Raw genomic sequence first — 26,982 nt, forward strand, 5'->3', positions numbered from 1 at the left:
ACAAATTGGCCTTTCTAAACACTACATGTCTGAAGAGTAAGTCAACAACAAAAGAGGATGCTCAGCGTGGGGTCATTGTTTTGGCACATTTGTCCAGCTCTGCCCAGGGGGTAGAGATTGAAGCTCATGAACAGGAAAGCTCCAGTCACTAGAGATGGTGATTTGGCTGTAGTGCAGGACTGTTATTTTACTTAGGTTTCACATGGCCTAGATGAAATATGCCTCAGGATCTTTCTTTGCTCCCCTCTGATCTTGTGCCCATGAGTGAAAACTCTGGTTAGTAATCTGGTTCCTGATATCCTAATAATGTGAAAGGGTTACCCTTGGTGTGACCTGGGAGACACCCTGATGTGGATGAGTATATTGGCCTAACTGATTATGCACCAGCCTTTTTGAAATCCTTTGGTAAAAGTTAGCGTCAGTGGATCTGAGAATTCTGTGTGGTTGATCATGCACACACCCAGAATTCCAAAGCTAATGTGAGGGAAGTAGCCAGCCTCTCAGGGAGGCCTCATAGTTCATCATACTAGTAATGGTCTAGTCCAGTGGTCAGTAAACTGCGGTCCCTTGAGTGTGGCTCTTGCACAAAATACCACGTGGGGGCACGCAGGTACAGTGCAATTGAAACTTCGTGGCCACACTCAAGGGGCCAAAGAGCCGCATGTGGCTCAAGAACCGAATTTTGCCGACCATAGGCCTGGTCCAATCAGGCCCAATTTATCACTAGATAAAGGCAAAGCCTAGTATCAGAGAAGTAGGTTGCTGGCCATGGTCTTGATAGTTATAGAGTTTTGGGAGCTCTAAGACGTTAGGACAGAGACCCAGTAAATGAAACTGCTATATAGGCATGATTTGTCACCAAGGAACAGTGTCAGAGCATTCAGTATGGCTGACTTCATGGTGAAATGTCAGATTATGTTGTTGAATATCTATTGTCTCTGTTCAGAAGTGAGATTGACCCTTGAGTCAGAAAAATTGCTGAAACTACAAGAATAGATTAAGGGTTTAGCAGGTCTATTTTTGTTTCTAGGGACTGAGTGGAAAAAAAACTTAGGCACAAGAGACTTAACTGGCTCACTTTAAAAAATTTAGGGCTAGAACTGGCCTAAAGTAGTTTAATGGATGGGGCTCAAATGATGTCACCAGGAACTGGTTTTCCTTAACTTGTCTCTCAGATAGGACCATATTGCCTTGAATGTCAAACAAATTCTGAGGTCACAAGATGGTAGCAGCTACTCCATTGTGTATTCTCAATACCTTGAATCCTTCAGAAAATATAATCTGTTTCATAGAGCCTTTAATGGCTCCTTAATTATAATTGAATAGCTTGCTCATCCCTGAACCCATCATTTGGACCAGGAAAATGTAAATCTCTGACCAATGTCTGAGTCATTTGACCATCCTTGAAGTCAAGGGCAGAATGTGTGCATTAGAAGTACCTGAATGATGGCTGTAGAAGCTGGAATCTGCTAAGAAGTGTGTATCAACTCACCTGTCCAATCAACCATCTGTGAAAATGAATGGCACTGGGGTGTTGGGCTCACACTGGGCCATTGCTGTCCATGCGTGATGCCAGCAAGAGGGAAGATGCCACCCCCTCCTCCTTTCCTACCACATTTTGTACTCAGTGACAACTATAACATGTTTTTCATTAGTCATTCAATTTGACAAATGTTTATTGAATACCTACTATAAACCCAGAATTGTGGGAGGTATTAGAGGGGATAATTCTCTGAGGAAAGATATAGCACTTTTCACGTTAACAGTTCGAGAAAAGCAACCACTTTTTAAAAAATATATATATATATGTTATTAATTTTTTAGAGGGGAAGGGAGAGCGAGAGGGATAGAGAGTTAGAAACATCGATGAGAGAGAAACATCGATCAGCTGCCTCCTGCACACTCCCTACTGGAGATGTGCCCCCAACCAAGGTACATGCCCTTGACCAGAATCGAACCTGGGACCCTTCAGTCCGCAAGCTAACGCTTTATCCACTGAGCCAAACAAGTTAGGGCAACTTTTTATTTCTAATATAACATGAAGTCAGCTTCCCCAAAACATTGTGCACTGTCCAAGTTTTGCTTTATATTTACCCTAAGGGGTAGAATGGTCAGAATGGTTGATGGCAGTGAAGACATACCATTCACTTTAAAGAAAATAACTTGTATTTTTCAAATATTATTCCCAAATTAGGTAATTACATGCTGATAAAATTATTATGTGTAAGATACTGATGCTCTGTGACAAAGTAAATCAAGAAGATAATTATTTTAGGATCAAATTTTCTTTGTATTTTAGTCTTCTGTTCATTCATTTTTTTTCTTCTGAATTTCATTAACTGAAACTTCAGTTAAGATACAGTTGGAAAGCAATTTCTTCAGCATCAATCTGATGTTACTCTTCTCATCAATGACTCCTGATCACCCTCATGATCAATTTGAAACCCCTTTCATCATTGCACCCCTATTTACCTCTCCAGTCCCTTCTCTCACCTCCCAATTTTTCCACATGTACCACACTCCAGTCATACTGAACGATTTACAGTTACCCAAATGCACAACCTCTCTCCCCCCTGTGCCTCCACATGTTCCTTTCTTTCTGTTCACTCTTTTTCTTGCCACCGCCTGGCCATTTCTTATTCATCCACTAGATCTCAACTAGGACATCACCTGCTCCATGAAGTCTTTCCAGACACCACCTGCAAGACTGGGTTGGGTGCTCCTTCTTTGCTTGATTAGTACCCTGCACTTTGCCTATCCTGACTCTCATGAGTCTATGCTATGAATTGCCTGTTTGCCCTTAAGTCTCCCTATAAGGACAAAAGTTCCCAAATTCAATGAAAGCAGGGTGGAGGCCTTTGTTTTAATGCCTGCACTTTGAGAGCTTAGCTCAAGAAATATTTCTCGGATGAATGAATAAATACTGGTAATGAGCCTCTTGCTATATGTTGTTTCCTTACATTTCCTCAGAATTACAACCGGCCCCCTGTGATGGCACTAGCCATCCCCATTGCAGTGAAATTCCTCCACAGAAGCAACAAAGAACTGTGCAGGAACATGTCCAACTACTTGTCCCTGGCTGCAATCACCAAGGCGGATCTCCTGGCTGATCACACAGAAGTCATAGTGAAGAGCATACTCCAAGGTACGGTGTGAAGGCTGGGCTTGGGGACATGTGTTAGGAGTCATTTAAAAGTGTTTTCAGGGTGTGGAAAGTGAGACCTAGAATACTGAGAGGTACCTTAGAGTCTCTGCTTTACCACTAGTTGACTTGTGAACACGGGTAAGGTTCCTTGGGCTGGCTGCGTCTGTGTCTCTTCACTGGGCAGATGAATTACTTGGGCTCATTAGCTGCATTGTAAGCTTCCAACTCTACATCTCTCAGTTTAGAGAACTGTTTTCTATGCTTCTGCTCACCTTGTCCATCTACCGACTATGGTAAGCCTGTCTGTCTGTACTGCTCTCGGTGGCAGATGAAAAACCTCTTCTTCCTTTGGTTTCCAAAGGCAAGAAAGGTTACATCAATTACACCAGAAAATGTGTAAAGACTTCTTAAATGTGAACATTGTTGGGGGTTGATTTGTGTTCAATGCTATCATAAAAACTCAAATCAGGACACCTCTGTTAACTGTTTTACATTTGAATGAAAGTGATCAAGTTTAGGCCAATCAAAATATTTTCTTTGTCTTATGTTTTTTCCTTTGCTTTCAGATCTATCAGAAACCATGTTTGTTTGTCTTTAATTTGGGATAAGAGAAGAATATATGGCATTATTGGATATGCACCAAATTGTCCCCACTGCCCATTAATAAAGCTGTATGAGGTCCATGAGTATCTTGGCCTACACGTCCCTTCCTACATGTTCAAGTTGAATGTCAACCCCTGTAAAATGCTTCCAGAAAAAGTATTTCGTAGAGTCCCCAAGGGAGTCCTACGTGTGCTCTCTTTCTGCTGTGATGTCCAGCCAGTCCACGTGCCTCTGCTGCTGTCCTTTCCATGCTTCCTGACAGGGCCTGCTGTGGTGGGTTCCACCTCTACCACCCTGAGCCCAGCAAACTCCATGGCTGCTGCCATCAAGGTCCCAGGAACAGACTCCATTCCACACTGCCCTGCCTGTCTGTCCTTTTGCACTGTTCCTCTTGAAGGTCAGGAGGCACCAGTCCTCAGTCCACTAATTCCATGGGCAGGATCGGGGAGAACACCCGTCTTTCTCCTTGGTGTCACATTTTGATGGAGGGGCCCCAGAGCAAGGTTGCTTGGTTCTCAGTGCCAAACTGTGGGACCAAGTCAATAGACGAGTCAACAGACTGTTCTGTTTTGTCTTAAACTGTCTCTTCTCTGGGCTCCACTATTGATCCAAGAGTTGGGCTAGCAAAAAAGTAGTTCTCCGGTTCTCAAAATGCCTATCACCCCCCAAGGACTGAGGTTCTGTTGATTGTACCAAATATTCCTAAGAAGAGTTTTTAGGACCCCAACCCTCACCCCCACCCCCCACAAGACATTGACCAGCTACCCCAATGGTCTGCCAGATGTCCAGATATATCTGAACTCCATCCACGACAGTGTAAGTTTATCACCCTCCCTGTGCCCCTCTAAAGATTTTTCATTGATATTACTAGTCAGTATCATTCTCTTGGCCACAAGATTGAATGCTAATTTCACTTTATACGTATTAAATTCGCTAAAAGCCCAGAAAAGCAATTATGTTTTTTTCACCACCTTGGTTATATATTTGGAACAGATTTTATAGGAATTAAAAACACTTATAAACTGCACACATTTTAAGTCCATGATAGTTAGACTTGTATGTAACTGATATATGGGAAAAAAAAATTGAATTGTCTCTTTGTAACTGCCAAAAGCTTAGGTCATGTATTTGAGTGTTTTTTTCCTTTCTTGAAATGCACTTTCAATGACAAAAAAAAAAAAAATATTTTGAAATGCAAAATACTTTCTTAATTCACTGCAAGCATTTGAAATAAACAAATGATTTGGTTTATTTGATCTGGCACAACAAAAATCACCATAAAATAAATGATAATCTGACCTGAAAAGTTGGGACTACATATTTCAGGGTTTAGGTTTTTTAGGACAGATATGTCTGTAAACTCCACAGTCACTCACATGAGCACATCAAACTTTGAGCTTCAAAGCAGAAGTGATCTTGCTGTCTTTGAGTAGTAAGTTTCCTGCTCTGCAAGTTTTTGTTGTATATATACCCTGACAACAGCCTTAGGGACATCAGAAAGATTTCGTTTTTCTTTACTTATAGTTTTCTCCCCTATAGAACTTGCTTTTTGACTTATATTATCTGAATCCTCAATCTCCCATATTTCTACTTCTACAGAAAATGTTGAAGTTTACAGTTGTTTGATTTGACATTACAAGAGTAGAATTATAGAAGTATAGAATCTTAGTTTGGGACATTAATTATGATTTAGCACATTTACCCAGGCAACGCTTGAATGCCCACCAAGTGGTCATCATTTCAGTGAGAATGATAATAATTATAATAACCATAATTACATTGAGTAAAATTGATTTCATGCTCTCTTTAAGCCAAATACTATATTAAGCACTTTATACTGATTATATCATTTAATCCCCACAATAATTTCATCACAGGAGTCCTATTGCTATCCCATTTTACCAATTAGTAGTACTTTAAGTAACAGAGACCCCAGGTATAAATGCCTTAATAATGATGGTGACAATGGCAAGAATAATGAAGAAGAAGAGAGAGAAGAAGCAGGAGGAGGAGGAGGAATAGGAGGAGGAAGAGAGGAAAAATTAGAAGAAGGAACAGGAGGAGAAACTCCTCACTGGAACATCTGACTGAAAAGTGCATGAGTATATCAGACTTCCCATGTGGCTTGATTCAGGGCTCAGGGGTGGTCCCAAAAGTTATTACTCAGCTCTGTCGTTCCATTCTCATGCTCCACATTATGGGCCTCTGCAGCATCCGGCTCACATCCTCAGGAATACCGATTAAGGAAAAGAAACTCCATATCTAGTCTCACTGCCTCTGTTTGACCTGACAGGGGTCACATACCCATTTGCAGCCTTACGTAAGTGTTAGCCTTTATTGCTTTTCACTTTCTTCTTAATACATTCAGCCCACTGCTTTGGCATGCCAAGGAATTGGATAATGATTCTTTCATCTCAATGTATCTGTAGTTTTTCCAATGCTCTTGCCATCTGTAAATTTTATGAAAAGAACTACTCTACCTTCATTATAAAACATTAATTTTAAAACGTAGGCCAGATAGGGCCAGTCAAGCCTTGTGGTGTACCAGTAGTGACTGCTCCTTATACGTGGTTGATATTATTCTATTGATCATATTTTTTCAATTCTATTATACATGTTTGTTCCTGATTCCAAACCAAAAGCCTCCTTATGCTTATAAATCAGTCATGAGAGACTATCAAATGAGCTTATCTATTTATCCTTGAAGGCAAATATTTCAATAGTTCCAAGCTATTTTTGCTACTTCTCATTATTAATGATTATATATAAGTAATAGTGTTTACTTCTACATTAAATGTAAACACAAATTTATTATATTCATTTTGTTTAGACTTTAATTGTTCAGGAATAAGACAAGAAGGCCACTAAATCTACTTCCATTTACTATGGCACTTTATGATCCTAATTATGAGAATCAGAAAGAAAGTGACACAATTATTATTTCTAAAAAATATGACCACCTATAGCAGAAAAATCTAAAAACTCTCTTGTCAATTCTTGGGCAGAATAAGAGAAATTTAAATGAAGTTGCTGAAAAAGAGATAAACTTATAGAAACCAGTTGTTTTCCTGTACACCAGTAATAACAAAGTTAAAATATAATATTAAAAATATTAAAGTAACAAAATAAAAGATACCTAGAGAAAAAGATATGTGATTTTTTAAAATAAAATAATAAAACTTTATTGAAAGTAATTAAATAAAAATAACCAAATAGAGCAATAAACCATGTTCATGGATGGGACAACTTGATGTAGCAAACATCAATTTTCTCTATATTAATCCATAAATGCAACGAAATAAAATCCCCTCAAAGATTTCCATGAAAAATGACAAGCTTATTTTAAAATCACAAGTAAGATACACTGGAACAGGTAGCCAAAACAATTTTGCAGGAGAAAATGGGGAAGTTTGGGGAGGAGAGGGAGCCAGTAACTTCCAGATATCAAGATATTGTAAAGTCATAATACAGACAGTCCCTGACTCTACCAGTGAAAGTGGGACACGTTTGGTAGAAACCAAACATTGAACTTTGAACTTCAATCTTTTCCTGGGCTAACCGTATGCAGTACAATACTCTCCTGATGCTGGGCAGTGACTGTGGACCACAGCTTCAAGTCAGCCATGAGAACATGAGGGAAAACAACTGATCCTCTACAGGATATTATGTTGCCAGGGTTATTTTGGATCTTGTGCTTTGTGTTTTCACATCCCATCATGTCTACAAAATTCCCATTTGTCTCCTGCTTCTAGTGAGAAGAGGAAGGCAATTACTCTTGAGATGAAATTCAACATACTTGCCCTACTGTAGGCTGGCTAAAGGAAGTGTTCTGATCACACTTAAGGAAGGCTAGGCTAAGCTATGGCGTTCAGTAGGTTAGGTGTATTAAATGCATTTTTGCCTTATGATATTTTCAATTTATGGTGAGTTTATCATGACATAAACCCTTCATAAGTCAAAAAGAATCTGTAATTAAAATGGTGTAGCGCTGGTGCAAGGACAGGCAAGTAGCCCAAGGAATAGAATAAAGAGGCAAGATAGGCATCTATGCATATATGGAAATTTCAGATGGCAGTGGAATCTTTATAATGGACTAGAGGCCCAGTGTACGGGGGTGAGTCCCTCAGCCCAACCTGCACCCTCTCCAATCTGGGGGCCCTCTCTAATCCAGGAGACCTGACGGCTTAGGCCCACTCCCCATGGTTCCTGTTTAAGTCATATCAGAGGTAATTTTTTAAAATATATTTTATTGATTTTTTTGCAGAGAGGAAGGGAGAGGGAGAGGGATAGTGAGTTAGAAACATCGATGAGAGAGAAACATTGATTCAGCTGCCTCTTGCATACCCCCTACTGGGGATGTGCCCGCTACCCAGGTACATGCCCTTGACTGGAATTGAACCTGGGACCCTTGAGTCCGCAGGCCGATGCTCTATCCGCTGAGCCAAACCAGCTAGGGCAAAGAGGTAATTTCATATTTTGTAGCATCAGAGCCTTTTCAGCATGGGAGAATTTTTTTTTCTGTGGTCCTGAGTAATTCTCCAAACTTGTTCTTTGTCATGTGAAGATGCTCTGTGGAACCTGCCTGGTATCTACACTAATAAAAGACAAACATGCAAATTGACCGTACCTTTGCTACACCTTAAGCCACACCCACCAGCCAATCAGAGCAACTATATGCAAATTAACCCAACCAAGATGGCGGCCGGCAGCCACGGAGCTGGAGCGAGCAGGAGATTTGGTTGCCCAGTAATGGAGGAAGCCAAGCTTCCGGCCTGCTGCGGCCAGCTCTGAGCTCCACTCAAGGCAACAAAGTTTCAATTATAGAAGATAAATAAACCCCAGATACCTGCTTTCAGCCGGCCATGGCCACAGAGCTGGAGTGAGCAGGAAGCTTGGGTTGCCCCTGGCAATGGAGGAAGCCCACCCTGGCCGCTCTGAGCTCCACTCAAGGCTACAAAGTTTCAATTATAGAAGGTACATAAATCCAGGAATAAAGAAAAAAAGAAGAGGCCTGGAGCTTCTGTCGCCTGGGGGCTTGGCCAACCTGAAAACGGCCCTCAGCCCCTCACCCAGACTGGCCAGGCACCCCAATGGGGACCCCCCCACCCTAAAGGGGGTGTGGTCAGCCTGCAAACAGCTATCAGCCCCTCACCAGGCTGGCCAGGCACCCCAGCAGAACCCCCACTCTGATCTGGGACACCTTTCAGGGCAAACCAGCCAGCCCCCACCCATGTTCCAGGCCTCTATCCTATATAATAAAAGGGTAATATGCAAATCGACCCTAACAGCAGAACAACTGGGAATGACTGATCACTATGACACACACTGACCACCAGGGGACAGATGCTCAATGCAGGAGCTGCCCCCTGGTGGTCAGTGCGCTCCCACAGGGGGAGCTCTGCTCAGCCACAAGCCAGGCTGATGGCTGCCAGTACAGCAGTGGTGGCAGGAGCCTCTCCTACCTCCTCAGCAGCACTAAGGATGTCCAACTGCAGCTTAGGTCTGCTCCCTGCTTGTAAGTGGACATCCCCCAAGGGCTGCTGGGCTGCCAGAGGGATGTCTGACTGCCAGCTTGGCCCCGATCCCCCAGAGAGCGGGCCTAAGCCAGCAGGTGGACATCTTCCGAGAGGTCCCAGACTGCAAGAGGGCATAGGCCGGGCTGAGGGACCCCCCGGAGTGCACGAATTTTTTTTTTGTGCACTGGGCCTCTAGTTGGATTATAAAAGCATAACTAATGCTTATCTTTCACCCCAGATAAGAATATGATTGGAAACCCCTAAAATTAGGGTCTCTTAACTCTAAGGGATTACGTGAGGGCTTTTGGTTTGGAACTCTGTGATGCAACTGGTATCACAACTAAAGCAGTGATGTCCCTTCCTTTGCATTTCTGAATCTGTGGTCATAATACGGAAATACTATGTCTCTTTATCCATATGCCTTTTACATGGTCCGCTGGCACAAGCAACAAGATGACCTCAAATGATTTGAGGCTTAAGTAGAAAGTCTTTGGAATGAAAATGTAATATTGTCTCAGCAAGAGTCCAAATTCCTTTCTTATTGGCAACAGCCTAAAAAAACTGTCGAGTTAGTTATGATGAATTCACCTCATTTATTTCTCGATGTCAAAGAAAATTCAAATCACTGATTAGTGAGCTGCCTCAGAAGACATGGAGATAGCAAATTGACCCCCCTGCCATCTATAATGGCAGTAACAACATGTACCACCTAGGGTAGAAATGAGCTTAAATAGATAAAACAGATATACTTTTGCACAATGCCATACCATAGTTCATCATGGTTACTATGATTCCTCTTAATACCATCATCCTTGTTGTCATCATTAACAATCATATGCCATGTGCCAGGCCCATATTAAAGGCAGAACCATAGCAATTTGTGGAGTTTAATAATCCCTAGGAGATACTTAGCCATTAAAAATTCATAATACGCCGAAACCGGTTTGGCTCAGTGGATAGAGCATCGGCCTGCGGACTGAAAGGTCCCAGGTTCGATTCCGGTCAAGGGCATGTACCTGGGTTGCGGGCATATCCCCAGTAGGAAATGTGCAGGAGGCAGCTGATCGATGTTTCTCTCTCATCGATGTTTCTAACTCTCTATCTCTCTCCCTTCCTCTCTGTAAAAAATCAATAAAATACATTTTTTTAAAAAATTCATAATACAATTATTCTTAAAAGAAAAGGTTTTCAGTTCACCCACCATATTACAGATTGTTAGGAAAGAATTTATTAACCAAATATTCTAGGAAATAGGTGACCAACCAATCTTATTAAGAATATTCAACCTTGCCGAAACCGGTTTGGCTCAGTGGATAGAGCGTCGGCCTGCGGACTGAGAGGTCCCAGGTTCGATTCCGGTCAAGGGCATGTGCCTGGGTTGCGGGCATATCCCCAGTAGGAGATGTGCAGGAGGCAGCTGATCGATGATTCTCTCTCATCGATGTTTCTAACTCTATATCTCTCCCTTCCTCTCTGTAAAAAATCAATAAAATATATTTAAAAAAAAAAAAGAATATTCAACCTGAATATTTATATACATAGGGAAATATTAAATATTAAATATAATGTTGTAAAAAGCCAACCTAAATGTAGATTAATAAATAGAGACATCTTTTGAAACAAAAGGATCTGAGTTGTTAACCAAATGTTGGATCAGGTGCTAGCCAGAGTTTGCACCTTTTTGACTCCACCAGCAGATGGTGCTGTGAAGTAGAATAAGGCCTGCCTAGGAATGAGCATCCAGGTGCTGAGCTCAGAATGAGTTAGCCACAATGTAAAGGAATCTTTATATTATTCGTTTGTATTGTTGTTTGTGTACTTATTTTCTATTTAATCCTCTGGGAATGACTTGGGAAAACTTTTTTAAAGATAACTCTTTTATTTCAAATATTATTTTATGGCTAAGGAAGCACTTTTAGATACATTATCTGTTTTTTGTTTTTATGTCATTTTCATAATAGCCCTTCAGCAAAGTAGGTAAGTCCTAGTATCCCTAATTTATTGGCTAATTTGAGACTCACAAAGATTAGTTGGCAGGCTTGACTTCTTATAGTTAGTAGGTAATGGTGGCAAGTTTTAAATACTGGATTTCTAACCGGAAGCCCAGCAAGCTTTCCTCTACACATCAGATATATAAAACTAAATGTAAGTATCAGCAATTTGAGTTTTCAAGTTCACTGAATATAGAACATTTAAATGAACATATACATTACTTTGACCAAGATTTTTAACATCACAAGTACTATTTCTTAAGTGGCTAAAAGATAGTTCTGGAAACATTTTGCCTTAGTAAGCTTCTCAAAGAAGAGCTTTATAATATAAAATTTTGGTGAAATAAAATTTCAGTTATAATTTCTTCTTTGTTTACAAATCTAATTCTTTGTTAAAGTGAAGTTAATTAAGTAATTACTTAATTACTAAGATCTATGATTCTTAGTAATCAAGTCTTCTCACTATATTTTAAAGGAATTAATGCTTCATTATAAATGAATCCTATATAATAAAAGCCTAATATACTAAGTGTCTGGTCATCCATTCAAGCAATCAAAGTGTAATATGCTAATGATATGCTAAGGCTGCTCACCAGTTGACCAGTTGACCAGTCGCTATGATGTGCACTGACCACCAGTGGGAAGACGCTCCCAACTGGTAGGTTAGCTTGCTGCTGGGGTCTGGCTGATCGGGACTGAGTGAGAGGTGCTGGGCACACCCTGGAGCCCTCCCGTGGCCCCTCCCCAGCTGGCCAACCTCCCATGTCCCTCCCCTGCCCTGATCGTGCACCGGTGTGGTCCCTCAGTCTGGCCTACGCCCTCTCGCAATCCAGGACCCATCCAGGGATGTCGGAGAGTCAGTTTCAGCTTGATCCCACAGGCCAGGCCAAGGGACCCCACTGGTGCATGAATTCGTGCACCCGTTCTCTAGTTTATATTATAATAGACAAGGAAGATATAGCAATTCTGTTTTGTTCATATATTATCCCTGCAAAAAAGTTGTTTGACTGACATACATATGTATCTACTCAAGTGACAAAGTGACAAACTGTCAGAATTTGCCTGGAGCTGAAGGGTTTCTTGGGACATGGAACTTTCAGTACTAAAGCTGGGACAATCCTAGGCAAACAGGACTGTTGGTCACCCTAGTACACACATAGTATATTTTATTCTTCACATATATAACATATTATAGGTTTCTTCCTAATAACTTGAATCATCTTGCACAATTATTTTACTATGCTATAATATGACGATGCCCATAGCAACCATTTTGATGAATGAATGTGCTAAACTAAGCCAGCATACTAATTTTTTAAAATATTTTATCTCAGTTTTACACATTTCTTGCTGTCACCATGTATTTTTAAACCCTTTAAGTGCTATTAGTAAAAAAAAAAAAAAAAAAAGTCAGATAGCCTACCAACTTTCTGAGCATTTGTAAAATGCATTTTCTAAGTATAGCCTATAGTTTTAAAAATTTTTTAAAAATTATAGTTGACATACAATATGATATTAGTTTTAGGTATACAACATAGTAATTAGACATTTATATACCTCGTGGAGAGATCACATTAAGACTAGTACCCATCTGGGACCATACTTAGTTATTAAAATACTATTGACTATATTCCCTAAGCTGTACATTATATCCCTGTGACTAATTTTATAACTGGCAGTTCATAAGACTTTTTAATACCTTTCACTTTCTTGTTCATCCCCCGACCCCCACCCCCATCCCCACTCCTGGCAACCTTCAGTTTGTTTCCAGTTGTTTTTGTTTTATTGTTGTTTTGTTTCTTAGGTTCCACATATAAATGAAATCATATGATAGTTGTCTTCCTGTCTCATATTTCACTTAGCATAATATCCTCTGGGTCCATCCATGTTGTTGCAAATTGCAAAATTTTACTCTTTTTTATGGCTGAGTAATACTCCATTTTAAATATATGACACATCTTTTGATCCATTTGTCTCTCAATGGACACCTGGGTTGTTTCCAAATCTTGGCCTTTGTAAATAATACTGCAATGAACATAGCAGGCCTGTGAGCATTTTGAGAAAACAAAGTACATGGTCTTTTTAATTTAAAAAGAATTGATCTCCTGGATAAGGATTAGATTAGGTAGACAATCAATAGTGGATTAAAGAAGTTAGAAGTTCATTTTTCTCTCATGTAAAAGAAGTTCAGGGACAGGCAGCTCAGGGCTGGCAAGGAAACTTTACATCACTGGGGAGCCAGGCTTCTTCTCCATGGTTACAATGCATTTCATGGTCTAGGATGGCTGCCGAGAGTCCAGGCATCATTGCCACATTCCAAACAGTGAGAGGAGGAAGGGAAAGAGAATCACATTCAATATTTCAATGTCAGCCAGAACCTAGTCATATGACCACATCTAGCTGCAATTAATGCTGTAAAATATAGGCTTTACTCACAGTGGCCATATGTGCCATTAAAACCAGAATTCTATTACTTAGGAAAAGAGGGGGAAATGGATATCAGGGACCAATTAGAACTCTCTGGAACAACTACCCAGACTTACTAATGTAGCAAATGAAATTTCTACTTTTGTAATCCTAAAATTATTTTCTTCGATTTATTTCTTTTCTCTGCCATCCACATGTGATTCCTGTAAAAAATGTTAAGTTCACTTACAGTGAACCTGTCAGCATATGTGTTTGCATATATCTTGGCCTGAATCATCTTGGGTCTCTTGCACAAACATAATTCATGCTGAAATGTGGGAAGGAATTGAAAGCATTCCTAACTCTCTGCTTAAGGCTGGGTCCAATATTTCTTCTTTCAGCTAAGGCCAGTGGTTCTCAACCTGTGGGTCGCGACCCCTTTGGGGTCAAACGACCCTTTCACAGGGGTCACCTAAGACCATCAGAAAATACATATATAATTGCATATTGTTTTTGTGATTAATCACTATGCTTTAATTATGTTCCATTTGTAACAATGAAATTGGGGGTCACCACAACATGAGGAACTGTATTAAAGGGTCGCGGCATTAGGAAGGTTGAGAACCACTGAGCTAAGCATTCAAATTATATATACAATGGCTAAACAAGGATTTGCATAGTGTGGCTGCAACCTTGAATTATGTTATCTCCATGGGTCTGAGACTGGCCTATAAGCTCATAACTGCAATTTTCTTTGAGAGCCATCAGTCTGGTTTTGTGAGTCTCACAGGTAGAATGAAGCTATACTGACCCATAAGCATCCTCAAAGATTCCTAGATTCATGGAATTTTATTGCTAAAAGGTATCAAAAGTCCAACTCCCTCCTTTTACTGAGAAGACTCAGAGGAGTTAAGTAACTTGCCTGAGGACACCAAGCTATTTGGTTACAAAATGTACTTTGATAATTCCTCCAGGCCCAACTCTCCAAATGTCATGAATAGGATATGACCTGTGGCTGTTCAGGCCCTATCTTTAGGTGGACCCCCTATCTTTAGGTGGACCCGTCATAGTTATGGTCTTACCAGATTTCCCATTGACATGCAGAAGCAGCTTCTGGAGTTCTGTCGGCCCTGCCAGGAGGAGAACACTGGTGTGGTGGCAAGTCAGCTCCTCATTGGCAGGGTAAAGGGGCTTGACTGTCCCCTCCTTGTGTGTAGTAAGAGAATGGAATGTGCTTTAAGGGCCGGAGTCATTGTTTCTTTTAAGATTTTTAGATCTCCCAAATAACATTCCTAAGCCATCTCTCTCAGGCATCACGAGCATCTAGGGAACTCCGATCATTCTTTCTTTCTTTTTTTTCATGTTACACAGGACAGAAAGATGAATACACTTATAAATCACCAAATTGGAAGGGACCTAGAGATCATTATTTTCTCAATTTATTGATTTCTCAATTGCAAAAACTTAACCCAGAGTGATGAATTGGATTAGCCAAGATATTTCTTCCTTATGATATATTGAAAGCCAAACCTTAAAATACCATAGTTTGTTTCTGATAATATTAACTCTTACTATTTACATAGTAGACTAGTATCTGAAAACTAATTGCCCACTTCAGATGAAAGATGAAAAGTGTGGAGTTACTCCAAAAACCTCCTAAATTTATAATGACACGACATGGGCTAGGTTTATAAAATATTTTATTTACAAAAATAGTCTTAATAAAATTAATACAAAACCATTTTACAATATAACTTATATAACTATCTTCTCAAAAAAGTGACATTTGATTATAACACATAAACTACATTTGTATTTGTTAAGTCACATTGTAGTATAAATATGTTTCACCATCATTTTTTTTATAATAAGGTACATGCCAAAAACAATGAACAATCGACAACAAACGTTATTTCATTATTCTTCCGATGTGAAAGTCATCTCTGGCCAAAACAAAATTAATCAAAAAAAAAAAAAAAAAAGTAAAACAATTGTCCTGTTCAACAACACAGTCCTTCTTACTTATTTGAGAGTTTATCTGACAAAGACACAACATTAATTTGAAAGCACCGTGGCATAAAGTCTAGTAACAATATCCCCAAAAGCCTTCTCCGATGTCTTCGCTCAACTGTTTATTCAGTATTTTGCCAAGATAAATAAAGATTGATCTCAACTCTCCCCTTCATTCGTCTCAAGTGTTTCTGAATACGCACTGTGGCTTTTAGACCTTCCCACACTGGCATATGTTTAAAAAGTGAGTTTCTTTCTTTGGCTTCAAGTAGAGTTTCACAATACTTAGGAGACATACTGAGCCCCTCCATGTGGCTGAACCTCTGTGACTCCCCACCCGACCACATTTCCCCGGATGTGACAAGACTCTGCTCCTCCGGCCTCTCTTATCTCTTCATTGCTGAGAACACGATCCCAGATATTGAAGCCGGTGAGTCTCCCAGAAAAGGCTAATGTTTCATCAAAGCCGCCGCCCACACAACAGCCGTTCTTTTCTTGGCCAATCTGCAGAATGCCTCCCTCGGGAACAATGTGACCTGCGGCCAATCCCACAGTGGTGGCCACCAGCCCACCGTTTACCCACAAGGACACGCGCCCTTCCTCGGAGTTCCAGGTGCTGCACAGATGGGTCCACTTTCCCAGGGAAATCACAGCATCGGCAGCCAGTCTGTTCTCCTCTCCACCCACCACCAGCACGATGGCCTGATAGCTGAGGTACAGCTGGATCTCATATGGATTCCTCTTCGTGCCATAGGAAAACAGGATGGTTTTGTTTAATACATCTGTGGCTTTGACCCAAATGCAGGCACTAAAAGACTCGAGCTTCACTGGTGTCGCCGGATGCACGCTTCCAAAAATCTTCTTGGAACGCATTGGGAATAAAATCGCTGTTTCACAGCCTAGAGGAGCAAGAAAATAAGAAGAATATGAAAAAAAATATATAAAGTCATTCAGAAATGATTCTGGCATTTAGGTATGTGAGCCTGGGCATTTTAATGACCACAACTGAAAATTGATTGCAGTATCACAATATGATGTGAGGGGCCTCAAGTGTGTTCTCTGTGGAGCAGAGAAAACAGGAAGAAGGGAAGCCAATTGTCTTATTCAATGAAGCATCTACTAGTAAATGGAGGAGAAGGCGTGCAGAGGAGCCAAATTGTCCAAACCCACAGAATAATGAAAATCATGCTTTCGTAACTATTTCCCCTCCCAATTAGCTTTCTTTGTTACAACTTTTTTTTTAAAAAAAATGTTGAGTCACTATGCATTAACTTCAAACAATGACACCATAATTTCCAAGAACTCAGAGCCAAACTCCTTTCCTTCTCCTTGACTTGTTCTCCAAACTCCCAGAACAAAAGCCTGTGAAATTCAATGGATCTAGCTGAGCCCATTTAGCCATTGTTAACACGCATTTTTAAACAAAAACTTTAGGACAGTCATGCTGTTGCTGAATACATTTTAATATACCACATGTTCTCAAATACTTATAAACTTTGCAAAAGTTTGTAGAAAACTATCTTTGAAAGGCAAAAATGTGTAATGACGATGACTAACTTTTATTGGGTGCTCAATATGTTCCAGATATTGTTCTTAACATCTTACAAATCATTTTAACCCTCATATCAGCACCAGAAATAGTCAATATTCCCATTTGACAGATGAGAAAACTGAGTCAAAGAGCGCTAAGTAACTGAGCTATGTTTACATAGATGGTAAGTGGTAAAACTAGGGTTTGGACTTGGGCACTCTGGCTGCAGAGGCCACAAGCTCGACTTGCACACTGCATTGCCTTTTAATGGTGCAAGAAACCCTGGATTTGGCTAGAACAGCTGGAATTCAGTTTGTTGCACTACTAGTAAGCTGTGCAGCTTTTGATGACCCTCCTAATTTCTCCAAGCTTTACTGTTTTCTATAGAAAGCTCTCCCTTCCACTTGCCTTCCAATATTCTGCAAGTCAGCAAGTAACACTGTAGCACTCAGAAAGAGCTGTGTAGCCCAAGGTTATGCTTGAAAACTCTGACTTTGTCCTTATGCCTATAAACACGATTTAAGCAGCGATAGAAAACTTTAAGGAAGAGTGAATTCTTCCAAGGGGATTGGTGGAGAACAGATTTCTGCTAACGAGCACTTAGAAGGAGACTTTCAAAGTTAGTGGTTGGGAGCTCAGTGAACTCCCTCCTCTGTCCCTCACCAGGTCACATGTCTGGTAAGGGAGCTGGGAAACTCTGTGCTAAAACCTTGAACAGGTGAGCCCTGCGTTATGTTAACCTCATATATGTCTGATAGAACACATATGAGAGCTAAACTAGGACTAGGTATTCCCTTAGTAACAACGTAAAAAAAAAAAGTCATAAAATAGCTTAGAAAAGTAAACTTCCAGAGCATTTAAAGACTAACTGGTGAATAGACAGAACCAAGAGGAACCAAAGGTCCATGCAAAGTGTGGTCAGCTAAGCTAAATGCCTGCAAGTGGCTAAGGGTGAGGCTCTGTCCTAAGAAAATTAAAGATGTAAATAGAGAAAATACTGAGATTCGTAAAATCCTGTAAAAGTAACTACCATATTAAAGCACAAAATGGGTCCTGTCACACGTTGGCATTACCTTTTTCACTGACTGAATAATTTGAATTTTTGAAGATTTTTTTTAATGAGGCGTTGATTCTTTATTCCAATGAAATTGGTAGGTGCATTTTTTTCCCCTAGCTATGTTAAATAAATCAAACAAAGATCACGGAACAAGAGATCACATTATGCCTGGGCGGGCGTTTGAAAGATAGTCCCTGAAATGTTTCAGAAAAGTAGTATTCAAGAGGGTGCCTACTGCACCCTAATTAACTGATTTCCTGTTTAGCTAAGCGCAGGCAGTCAGGGCTGCATTCCATAGCCTTCCTTCATTGCCTCTCAAAGGCCCCGCTTCCCCTGCAGGCTGCCCTGGCTGCTGGAGTTCATGGAGTGGAACTGCTTGCTGGCAGGTTTTTTTTCTGATTTCTTTTGGGAACCAGTGATTGAGGCTCTTGATATCTCTTTAAAATGTCAGACACTCTCTCGTGAAATGGCTTTTAACTAATAGGGTTTCCTGATTATGTTATCAAAGACCCAACAAAATTAAAACCAGGTTCTTCGGGGGCCGGCAGAGTGATTAGGAATCCCTTAGAAGCCAAGCTGGCAGGAAACCAATGGAGGGAAAATCAAAGCATGTGGATAAATCTGTTATTGGATTTAATAAAAAATTAACATTTTAGAACTCAGAAACACCCCTCCTCTGCTCTAGCTAAAATGCAGAGGAGAAGGTGAACATTAGCCTAATTCTTTAGTTTTCCAGGTGCATGAAGTGTGCAATGGCTTTGCATGGTTTGCAAAAGACAAGAAATTTCATTCATTTAAAATAGCCACAGAATTATAATTTGCCTTCTTGTCACTTACATTGAGGATCTGTTGTATATTTGATAGTATGCTTTCCTCTCCCTTTCCAAAGCCCTACTTAATATTTAAGAAAATGTGTTCCGTCCTGATAAACAATCCTCAAATATTGAGGGAAGACTGGTGTTCCGGTACGGTTTCTGTGATTGTAAATGAAATGTGCTCTCACACATGCTTATGATTTTCCCCACACTCCATCCAATCCGAGTAGCCCTGTTGGGAATAGAGGGAAGGATGGCATTGTCTGTCATTGCTTTCAGTCCCTGAGTTTCCCAGGAAAAGTGCAATTATGGTTTCTTACCCAGAACACTGGTTTTCTAATACAGCCCACAAGTGTTACATCACCATTTCCTAGAAAGTTTGACTTATAAAGGAGTGTTACTTAGCTCCAAATCTTCTCTTTATTTCTTTCAGCCATCTTTAAAATGTATTATTTCAGGCTCATGTGCATTTGGAGGTTCATCGAGTATCACGTGAGACTTTAACAAATTGCATCTGGTTTGAACTACCGCTCTCCAGTTTGGCCCTGACCCCTCCTCTCTCCGCTCCTCCCCCCCCCCCCCCAAAAAAAATCCTTGGGGTGGCACCACGTAACCAATTGGCTCCTACACTGATGGTTCCGCTTTGGATCCCTCAGCGTCCGGCTTATTCCAAAGCGCACACCCTGGGAACTCCCCTCACCAGCTAACTCCACAGACCCTGGGGCTGGGGGTGGGGTGGGGGCGGGGGTGGGGGCTCACAAATCCTACTAACCCATCCTGAGATCAGATTCAGCCTCAAGTCTCTTGCTCAGAACGGGCGGGGAGAAGAGGCCGGGCCAGGGATTGGAAAACATCCCTTAAAATTAGTCTGGGCCCCGAAATAGCGCGGGGAACCAGAGCTCCCCTAAAGACAGAGGCGGGCTAAAATTAGAAGAAGTGGAAATCCCTAACAGAGGGAAGGGAAGCGAAGCGAGACCGCCCAGCGGGAGAGGCCAGGCTTGTAACTGGCTAATAGAGCCCGTCCTGCCGGGCCTGGTGGATCCGGTGTCAGCAAGGGGCCCTCGCCTATTTCAAGACTATGATGGTCACGTCCACAGCCATGTCCGGGGCTCCCCGGGGCTGGGAAATACTTTTGAAAGCCAATTTCCTTGCCATGTATAGTGTGTCTGAGCCCTGTGGCCATGCGTGGAGAAATGGGGGGTCGAGGGGAGGGAGAGAGGGAGGGAGGGAGGGAGTGGCGCGCCTGTGTGTGTTGGCCTGGAGGGTTGCCTGACTTGGCGTCCCGCAACGCGCGCTTGGAGAACAAAGCCGCAGGGACGTCCCCCCTTGGCCTTGGTCCTTACCTGCGGGCAGCCAGCGCCGGGCCGCCCAGCCCTGCACCGCGCGGAGGTCCTCTCGCGTCCGCCGCAGCTCCTCCAGCACCGCGCCCAGGACGCCCCCCGCCTCCTCCGGGCGCTGCGCCCCGGCGCCCTCCAGGCGCGCCAGCCTGCGGCCCGCGTCGCGGCTCGCCTGCAGCAGCTCGTCCAGCGCCGGGGCCAGCCTGGCTTCCGCCGGCGCGCACGGCCTCGCCGGGCTGCCCGCCAGCCGGCCCAGCTCCGCCCGCAGCCCCCGCAGCTCGCCGCGGAGGAGGCCGTCGGTGGCCTGCAGCAGCATGCTCTCCCTCATCTGCGAGTCCTCCAGCATGATGAAGAGCTTGTCCCACTCGGAGGGCTCCCGACGGCAGTCACACGGCGTGGCTAGGGCGCAGGGACACAACACGTTACGCGCCCGCCCAGACCTTCCTGGGGTGTGCGTGATCCAAAGCTGACCTCTCTAAGTGGCCCCAAGTTCCTGCCCATCCCATCACCCCCTTTCCCTGTAAGGGCACCTCAAAGAAGCCGCGTGTAAATATCTGGAGAAGGACAAAAACCTTTCATGCTAGTCTATAGTAACTTGAACTCTAGGAAACTGCCGTTCGTGTGGCTCGAGTGTCTGCGATTTCATGTGGTTCCGATCACGATGTATCTGTGACAGAAACAACTTTTTGAACTCCTTCCTGAAGTGTTTCTCTCTTTTTGCAAAACAGGCTGTACTTTTTATCCCGTTTCATTACCTACAAAGTCTATGCATTAGTTTGAGACCTAAAGAGCTGGATCTGCAGTTAGGGGTTAGCAGAGAGAGTTAACGTGAACTTACGGTCCTCGGTGGGATGAAGTCCATTGTCTATTTCGTTGTCCAAATTCACGTACATGAGCTCATAATCATCCGAGTTCTCGGCGCGCACTGCAGACCAGAGAACACAAAACAGAATCGCACAGAGATGCATTGCTGGAGAGAGACGAAGTGCTTCGGAGACTTCCCACAGCTGGCGGGAGGAGCCGGGGGAGAGCCGCACCAAGTAGCAGAGTTGGAGCCGAGGAGAGTGAGAGTGAGCGGCAGGAGCCCAGCGCCCTTAATAAATGCTGGGGACGCCGGAATGGGGATGAATGAGTAATGCCGGTGGCACTGCATAACGGGAGTTCCCCTGAATTTGAGGGGGAGGGGGCTGGGTGGGAGGGCGAGGGGGACGTGGAGGCTGCACAATAGTAAACCACAAAGGTTTGCACTGCAGTCAGATTAATTGGAGGAGGGTCATAGGGGAAAGGGGCGGGGGGGGGGGGGGGGAGGTCCTGGGCTCAGACTGTGCCCCTGAGGATTAGCTGTTGTAACTGGAATTGGTGGTACTGAGGGATGACAGGGAGGGGGCGGGCCTGGTTAGGGGGAGAAATGACTCAGTGGGCACGGAGGTGTGAAAACAAGATCATCCTGGCAGCATTTTGTGTGCGCTTTTATCATTTCACAACCTTTATGTGCAGAAAACTTTTTTTTTTCACTTTTCTTTCCTAAGCAGTTTTATAGGTCTAAGCTGTGAAAGTTACTCGCTGATTCCAAAATAAACTAACTTGGTAAGAAAGTTCTATGACTCTGGAATCCAAGTGTGTTCCTCGTTATTCTGTCTTTAATCCTTCTGGAGTCTCGACTCTACTTTCATAAACACACCTTTTAAATGGCAACACGGCGAAACTGGCAAAGCCAACATGAGAAATAGCTGGCGGAAAGGAATAAACTGATCTTAGGTCTGTTTTTCATAACAAGATATTCTGTGCAAATTATATTATTCCACTAGGCTCAGAGTCAAAGATCATGTTTTTTAAAGTTAATTTAGGGATTCCTGCTTCTGCCAGTATAGGAAGGTCTATATAAACTGAAACTTTCTTGCACAAAACACCTAGAAATGTGTTTAAACTAGAATAATTAGAAACATTTTAAATGTAGGAATAAATGCCAAATAAGAGAAGTATCCAGGGGCCAAAGGTAGAGAAGGAACCAAAACAAGAGGGGTAAGGCCAAGAGCTGATGCTGGAGCCCTCCTGGAGGGTGGGGTATCCGTTCTGTAAGGACCAAGTGTTAGTGACTGACCAGGTGGGATTAAAGCATAGGCCAGCCCGAGGAGTTAGAGGTGAGGACCTACCTAAAGCCAGCCTCTCAGGGAGGTATAGCCCTACTCTCTGCCCCAGCACCAGAAAGGGAAAAGTAAGCAAGTCGCTCTTTGATGGAACCCTACAGATAGAGTCCCTAAGAATTTGTGATGTGGGGCCTGCCCTTACACACATTCCAGATTTAATTGTATGCTCTCTGCCACTGTAACAATAAATTCACAATGAAAAATATGTAAACACAAGTGTGTTTAAATTATTTAAGATCTACAAGAAGAAATGAGAAAACTGAAAAAAAAAGACTAGGTTCTTTTTTAAAGAACCAAATATAACCTCTAAAATTAAAAAAAAAAGTAATTGAATTAAAAAAAAAACAAACCCTCAAGAAATTGGGTTAAGTGGCAGATTAGATAAAACTGGTGAGAATATTAAGGAACTGGAAGCAAGAGCTAAGAAAACAATCCAAAAGGTACTCTTTAAATTTGGTATCCTAAAATCCTTTCATTATTCAGAAGGATAATAGAGAGAAATTAATTTCACTTTTTTAGTTAAAGGATGTTTCTATTTTTAAGAATAAATACCAAAATCAAAAGGAAATAGAACATCCAAATAGAAGGAATAGAGCTAACCGTATATAATTAAACTCTAATATGCAAATTGACCAATCAGCAGAATGACAGGTCACTATGATGTACACTGACCACCAGGGGGCAGACGCCCAATGCAGGATCTGCCCCTGGTGGTCAGTGTGCTCCCACAGGGGGAGTGCCATTCAGCCAGAAGCCAGGCTCATGGCTGGCCAGCGCAGTGGTGGTAGCTGGAGCCTCTCCTGCCTCCATGGCAGCGTTGGGGAGTGGGACTAAGCTGGCAGGTGGACATTCCCCGGGGGGGTCCTGGATTGCAAAAGGGTGTAGGCCGGGCTGAGGGACCCCCTTCCCCCCCAGTGCACAAATGTTGTGCACCGGGTCTCTAGTTAAAAAATAAAACACTTGATCTATTCAATAGAAAGAGTGAAGGAGGAGATAAAAATATAGGCAGAGCAAGATAAATTAAAAGCAGAACAGAATGTGATAAAAATAAATCAAAATTTACCAATAATCACTATAAATATTAATGAAACAAACTTTCTAGTTAAGAAACAAAGGTTGTCAGTAGGTATAGTTTTTAAATCCCCAGTTATATGTTACTTACAAGAGCCATGAGTAAACTTTAGAATCTAAAAATGTTGAAAGTAACCAATTTAAGGGGGTGGTGGGAGAATATACCAAAAAAATGTGCCATTCAAAAAAGCTAGAATGATTATATTATCAGTCAAAAACAGACTTTAAGGCAAAAGAGAATAATTAAATTATGATGAAAGAAAGACTATTAAGAAGTTATCTCAGAATTAGCTAGTAAGATCGTTTTTAAAAATATATACCGAAGATTGACAGAATTATAAGGAGAAATTGACAAATCCATAATTATAGAGGGAGATTTTAACATACCTCTCTCATAACAAAGTACAACTCTGTCATCACTAAGCATTCAAATGTAAAAAAAAACAACAACAAAAACCAACTGCTCAAAGATACAGAAACTATGTCATTTCAAGTTCAACTTAATGAAATATACAGAGCATCACCCAGGTTTTACAAGCAAGTTTAATCAAACATTGAAAGAACTCATAATTTCCATCTTATCCAAACTGCTCCTGCAAGTAGAGTGTGCAGGAATGTGCTAAATTCTTTTTATATGTCTAGTAAGTATACCCAAAAGAGACAAGGACAGTTCAAAAAAGAAATAGCAGGCTAGTCTCCTTTAAGAACATAGATGCAAAAGCTCCAAAGAAAATATTAGCCAAACAAACCCAGCACCATATGCATGAAAATACATCATAACCAAGTTGAGTTTATTCCAAGACCTCAAGATTGATTAAATGTTAGAAGATCTATTAATTTATTACATTATCCATTTGAAGAAAAAACCATATAATCATGTTAACAGATGTAGAAAAGTTATTTAATAAAATTCAGTAGTCATTCATGTTCAAACTAGGAAACAGGAATGTAAACTGATAAAACATAAATACCAAAAATCTATAAAAGCATATATATACATAATGGTGAATCCTTAGAAACATACCCTTAAAAACAGGAATAATAAAAGGATACTCATGGACATGGGTTCTACTCATCAAAGTGTTGGAGGTCCAGCCAATAAAGTAAGACAAAAATAAGCCACATAAGGGATAATGTTGGAAGGAAAGAAACAAAGTTGTTATCAATTATTCTGAGTTGATTATCCATATGCAAAACCTTAAGAGACTCTGAAGACAGGTTATTAATAAGAGAATTGAGCAACTTCTGCAGGGTGGAAGATCAACATACAAAAATCAATTGGTTTCTTAATACCAGCAGACAACTGAAAATACATTTCTAAAAAAAAAAAGCTTCATTTACAATATCAACAACAAATATGGGATACTTAGAAATCAATTTAATGAAAGATACATAAAGTACAATATTACAAAACTTTATTGAAAATGTAAAAAAAAAACCATATATGAATGCAAGGATATATTATGTTCTTCAGTGAGAAGACTCATTTTCATAAAGTCTATTGTCCCAAATTAGTCTATACATTCAATGTATACAAAAAATAAAATCCTACCCTAGTTTTTTGAGGAAGTTGATAAAGTTGTGGTAAAATTTATGTAAAGGGGCCAAGAAGAATTTGAAGTTGAAGGTGAAGAAATTTGCCTTATGAAATATAATGATCTATATATATAAAAGCCTAAGCAATTGTCCAACCATTTGACAGTCAAAAAGGTAGCTATGACATGCAATGACCATCAGGGAGCAGATGCTCTGATCAGTAGCTATGACACGGACTGACCACCAGGGGGAAGACTATCAATGCAGGAGCTGCCGAGCTGCGGTGACTTGGCAGCTGTGGTTCTCGGTTGATGCACCTGGAACCAGAGAGGAAGGAGCCCAATTCCAGGGTGCATCACCCAAGAACTGCCCTCTTGCAATCTGGGATCCCTCAGGGAAGTCAGAGAGTCGGTTTCAGCCCAATCCCTGCAGGCCAGGCCAAATGACCCCAGTAGTGCATGAATCCATGCACTGGGCCTCTAGTTTATTATAAAGTTAATTATAATTTTAAAAAATTATAATTGGTGAAGGTATTATAAATACCCAGAAACAAACCCAGACACATGGGAAACCTTATTTTGGAAAAAGCTATTACAAATCAGAAGAGAAACAATTGATGATTACTTAATAAATGGACCTGGGACCATGGTTTAAAATAAACATGCAAAAAAATATATAACTAGACCTCTTCCTCATATGTACAAAAGTAAAGTCCAGATGAATTTAAGACAAATATAAAAACAAAACGATAATGCTTTTAGGAGAAAATATAGAAAAAAAATTATATGTACTTATATGAGAGAAAGATTTCTCAGTGATAACAAAAATAGACTATAAAGAAATGTTTAAAATCAACTAGATTAAGACTGCAACTTTAAAACAGATAAACAAATAATTAGTGCCTAGACTAAATAAGGAATGTCTACAAATCAATAAGAAAACCAAACATCCCAATCCAAAATAGGCAAAGGATATGAATGACCAAATCATGGGAGAGGAAATGACCTATAAACATATAAAAAGGGGTGTGCTCAGCCTCATGAGAGTAATTAAGGAAATGAAAATTAAAACAACAAAAAAGATGAGCTATTATCTCACATCCCATCAGAGTGGGAAAAACGGAGGTCTGTCAAGACCAAATGTTGGCAAGAATGTAGAGCAATGGAAACGTGCTGCCGATGGGTGTATAAGTTGTTAAAATCATGTTAGTAGGTAGAATAATGTCCCCCCAAAGATGTCCACATCTTAATCCCCATAATTAGTGAACATGGTATGTTTTATTGCACTGAAGATGGAATTGAGGGTGTTATATATATGTTAAGGAGAAAATCCTAGATTATCCAGATGGACTTGATGTAAATCACAAGGATGCTCAAAAGTGAAGAGAGAGGCAGAAAAGAGAATCAGAGAAAGAGGTGTGATAAGGGAAGCCGGGTCAGAGAGGTGCTATGTTGATGACGTTGAAGATGGAGGAAGGGGACCCTAAGCCAAAGAATTCTGGTGGTGTCCTGAAGCTAGAAGAGCCAAGGAAACATATTCCCTCCTACATCCTCCAAAAAGGAAGCCAGCCCCTTCCAACACCTGAACTTTAGCCCGGTTAGACTCACGTCAGCCTTCTGCATTGTAGAGGTGTCTGATAATAAATTTGTGTTGTTTTGGACTACCAAATTTTTGGTAATTCCTTATGGCAGCAATAGAAACCTATTACAACCACTTTTCAAAGAAATTTTAGGAGATCTAGAAACTTTCCCAGGGACACACCCACTGCTTTGCTACCTTAGTATATGGTCTAGGGACCATCAGCATCACCTTCAAAG

At 41.2% G+C, this 26,982-nt stretch overlaps 2 protein-coding genes across 8 annotated transcripts in view; one reads left to right on the top strand and one right to left on the bottom strand.

Annotated features, from left to right (window-relative positions):
• Positions 1-26,982, top strand: part of VEPH1 (ventricular zone expressed PH domain containing 1) — a 200,290-nt gene that overhangs the window by 26,699 nt on the left and 146,609 nt on the right. For 6 of the 7 annotated variants that reach the window (XM_036350438.1, XM_036350440.1, XM_036350439.1 and 3 more), the window contains one exon: positions 2,971-3,145. In XM_036350438.1, coding sequence (XP_036206331.1) covers positions 2,971-3,145 — 175 coding nt within the window. Of the gene's footprint in view, positions 1-2,970; positions 3,146-3,711; positions 4,162-26,982 lie in introns of those variants that run through there. The other variant, XM_036350441.1, reaches the window with a different exon arrangement.
• On the bottom strand, positions 15,345-21,584 carry PTX3 (pentraxin 3). The gene is made up of 3 exons (XM_036350443.1): positions 21,250-21,584; positions 20,418-20,810; positions 15,345-16,570 (listed from the first exon to the last, which is right to left on the bottom strand). The coding sequence occupies exons 1-3, from the start codon at positions 21,377-21,379 to the stop codon at positions 15,957-15,959; spliced, it is 1,137 nt and encodes a 378-aa protein (XP_036206336.1). The 5' UTR covers positions 21,380-21,584; the 3' UTR covers positions 15,345-15,956.

This window comes from Myotis myotis, unplaced genomic scaffold (genome assembly GCF_014108235.1).
Source record: "Myotis myotis isolate mMyoMyo1 unplaced genomic scaffold, mMyoMyo1.p scaffold_m19_p_2, whole genome shotgun sequence".
In the NCBI taxonomy this organism is placed as follows: Eukaryota; Metazoa; Chordata; class Mammalia; order Chiroptera; family Vespertilionidae; genus Myotis; species Myotis myotis.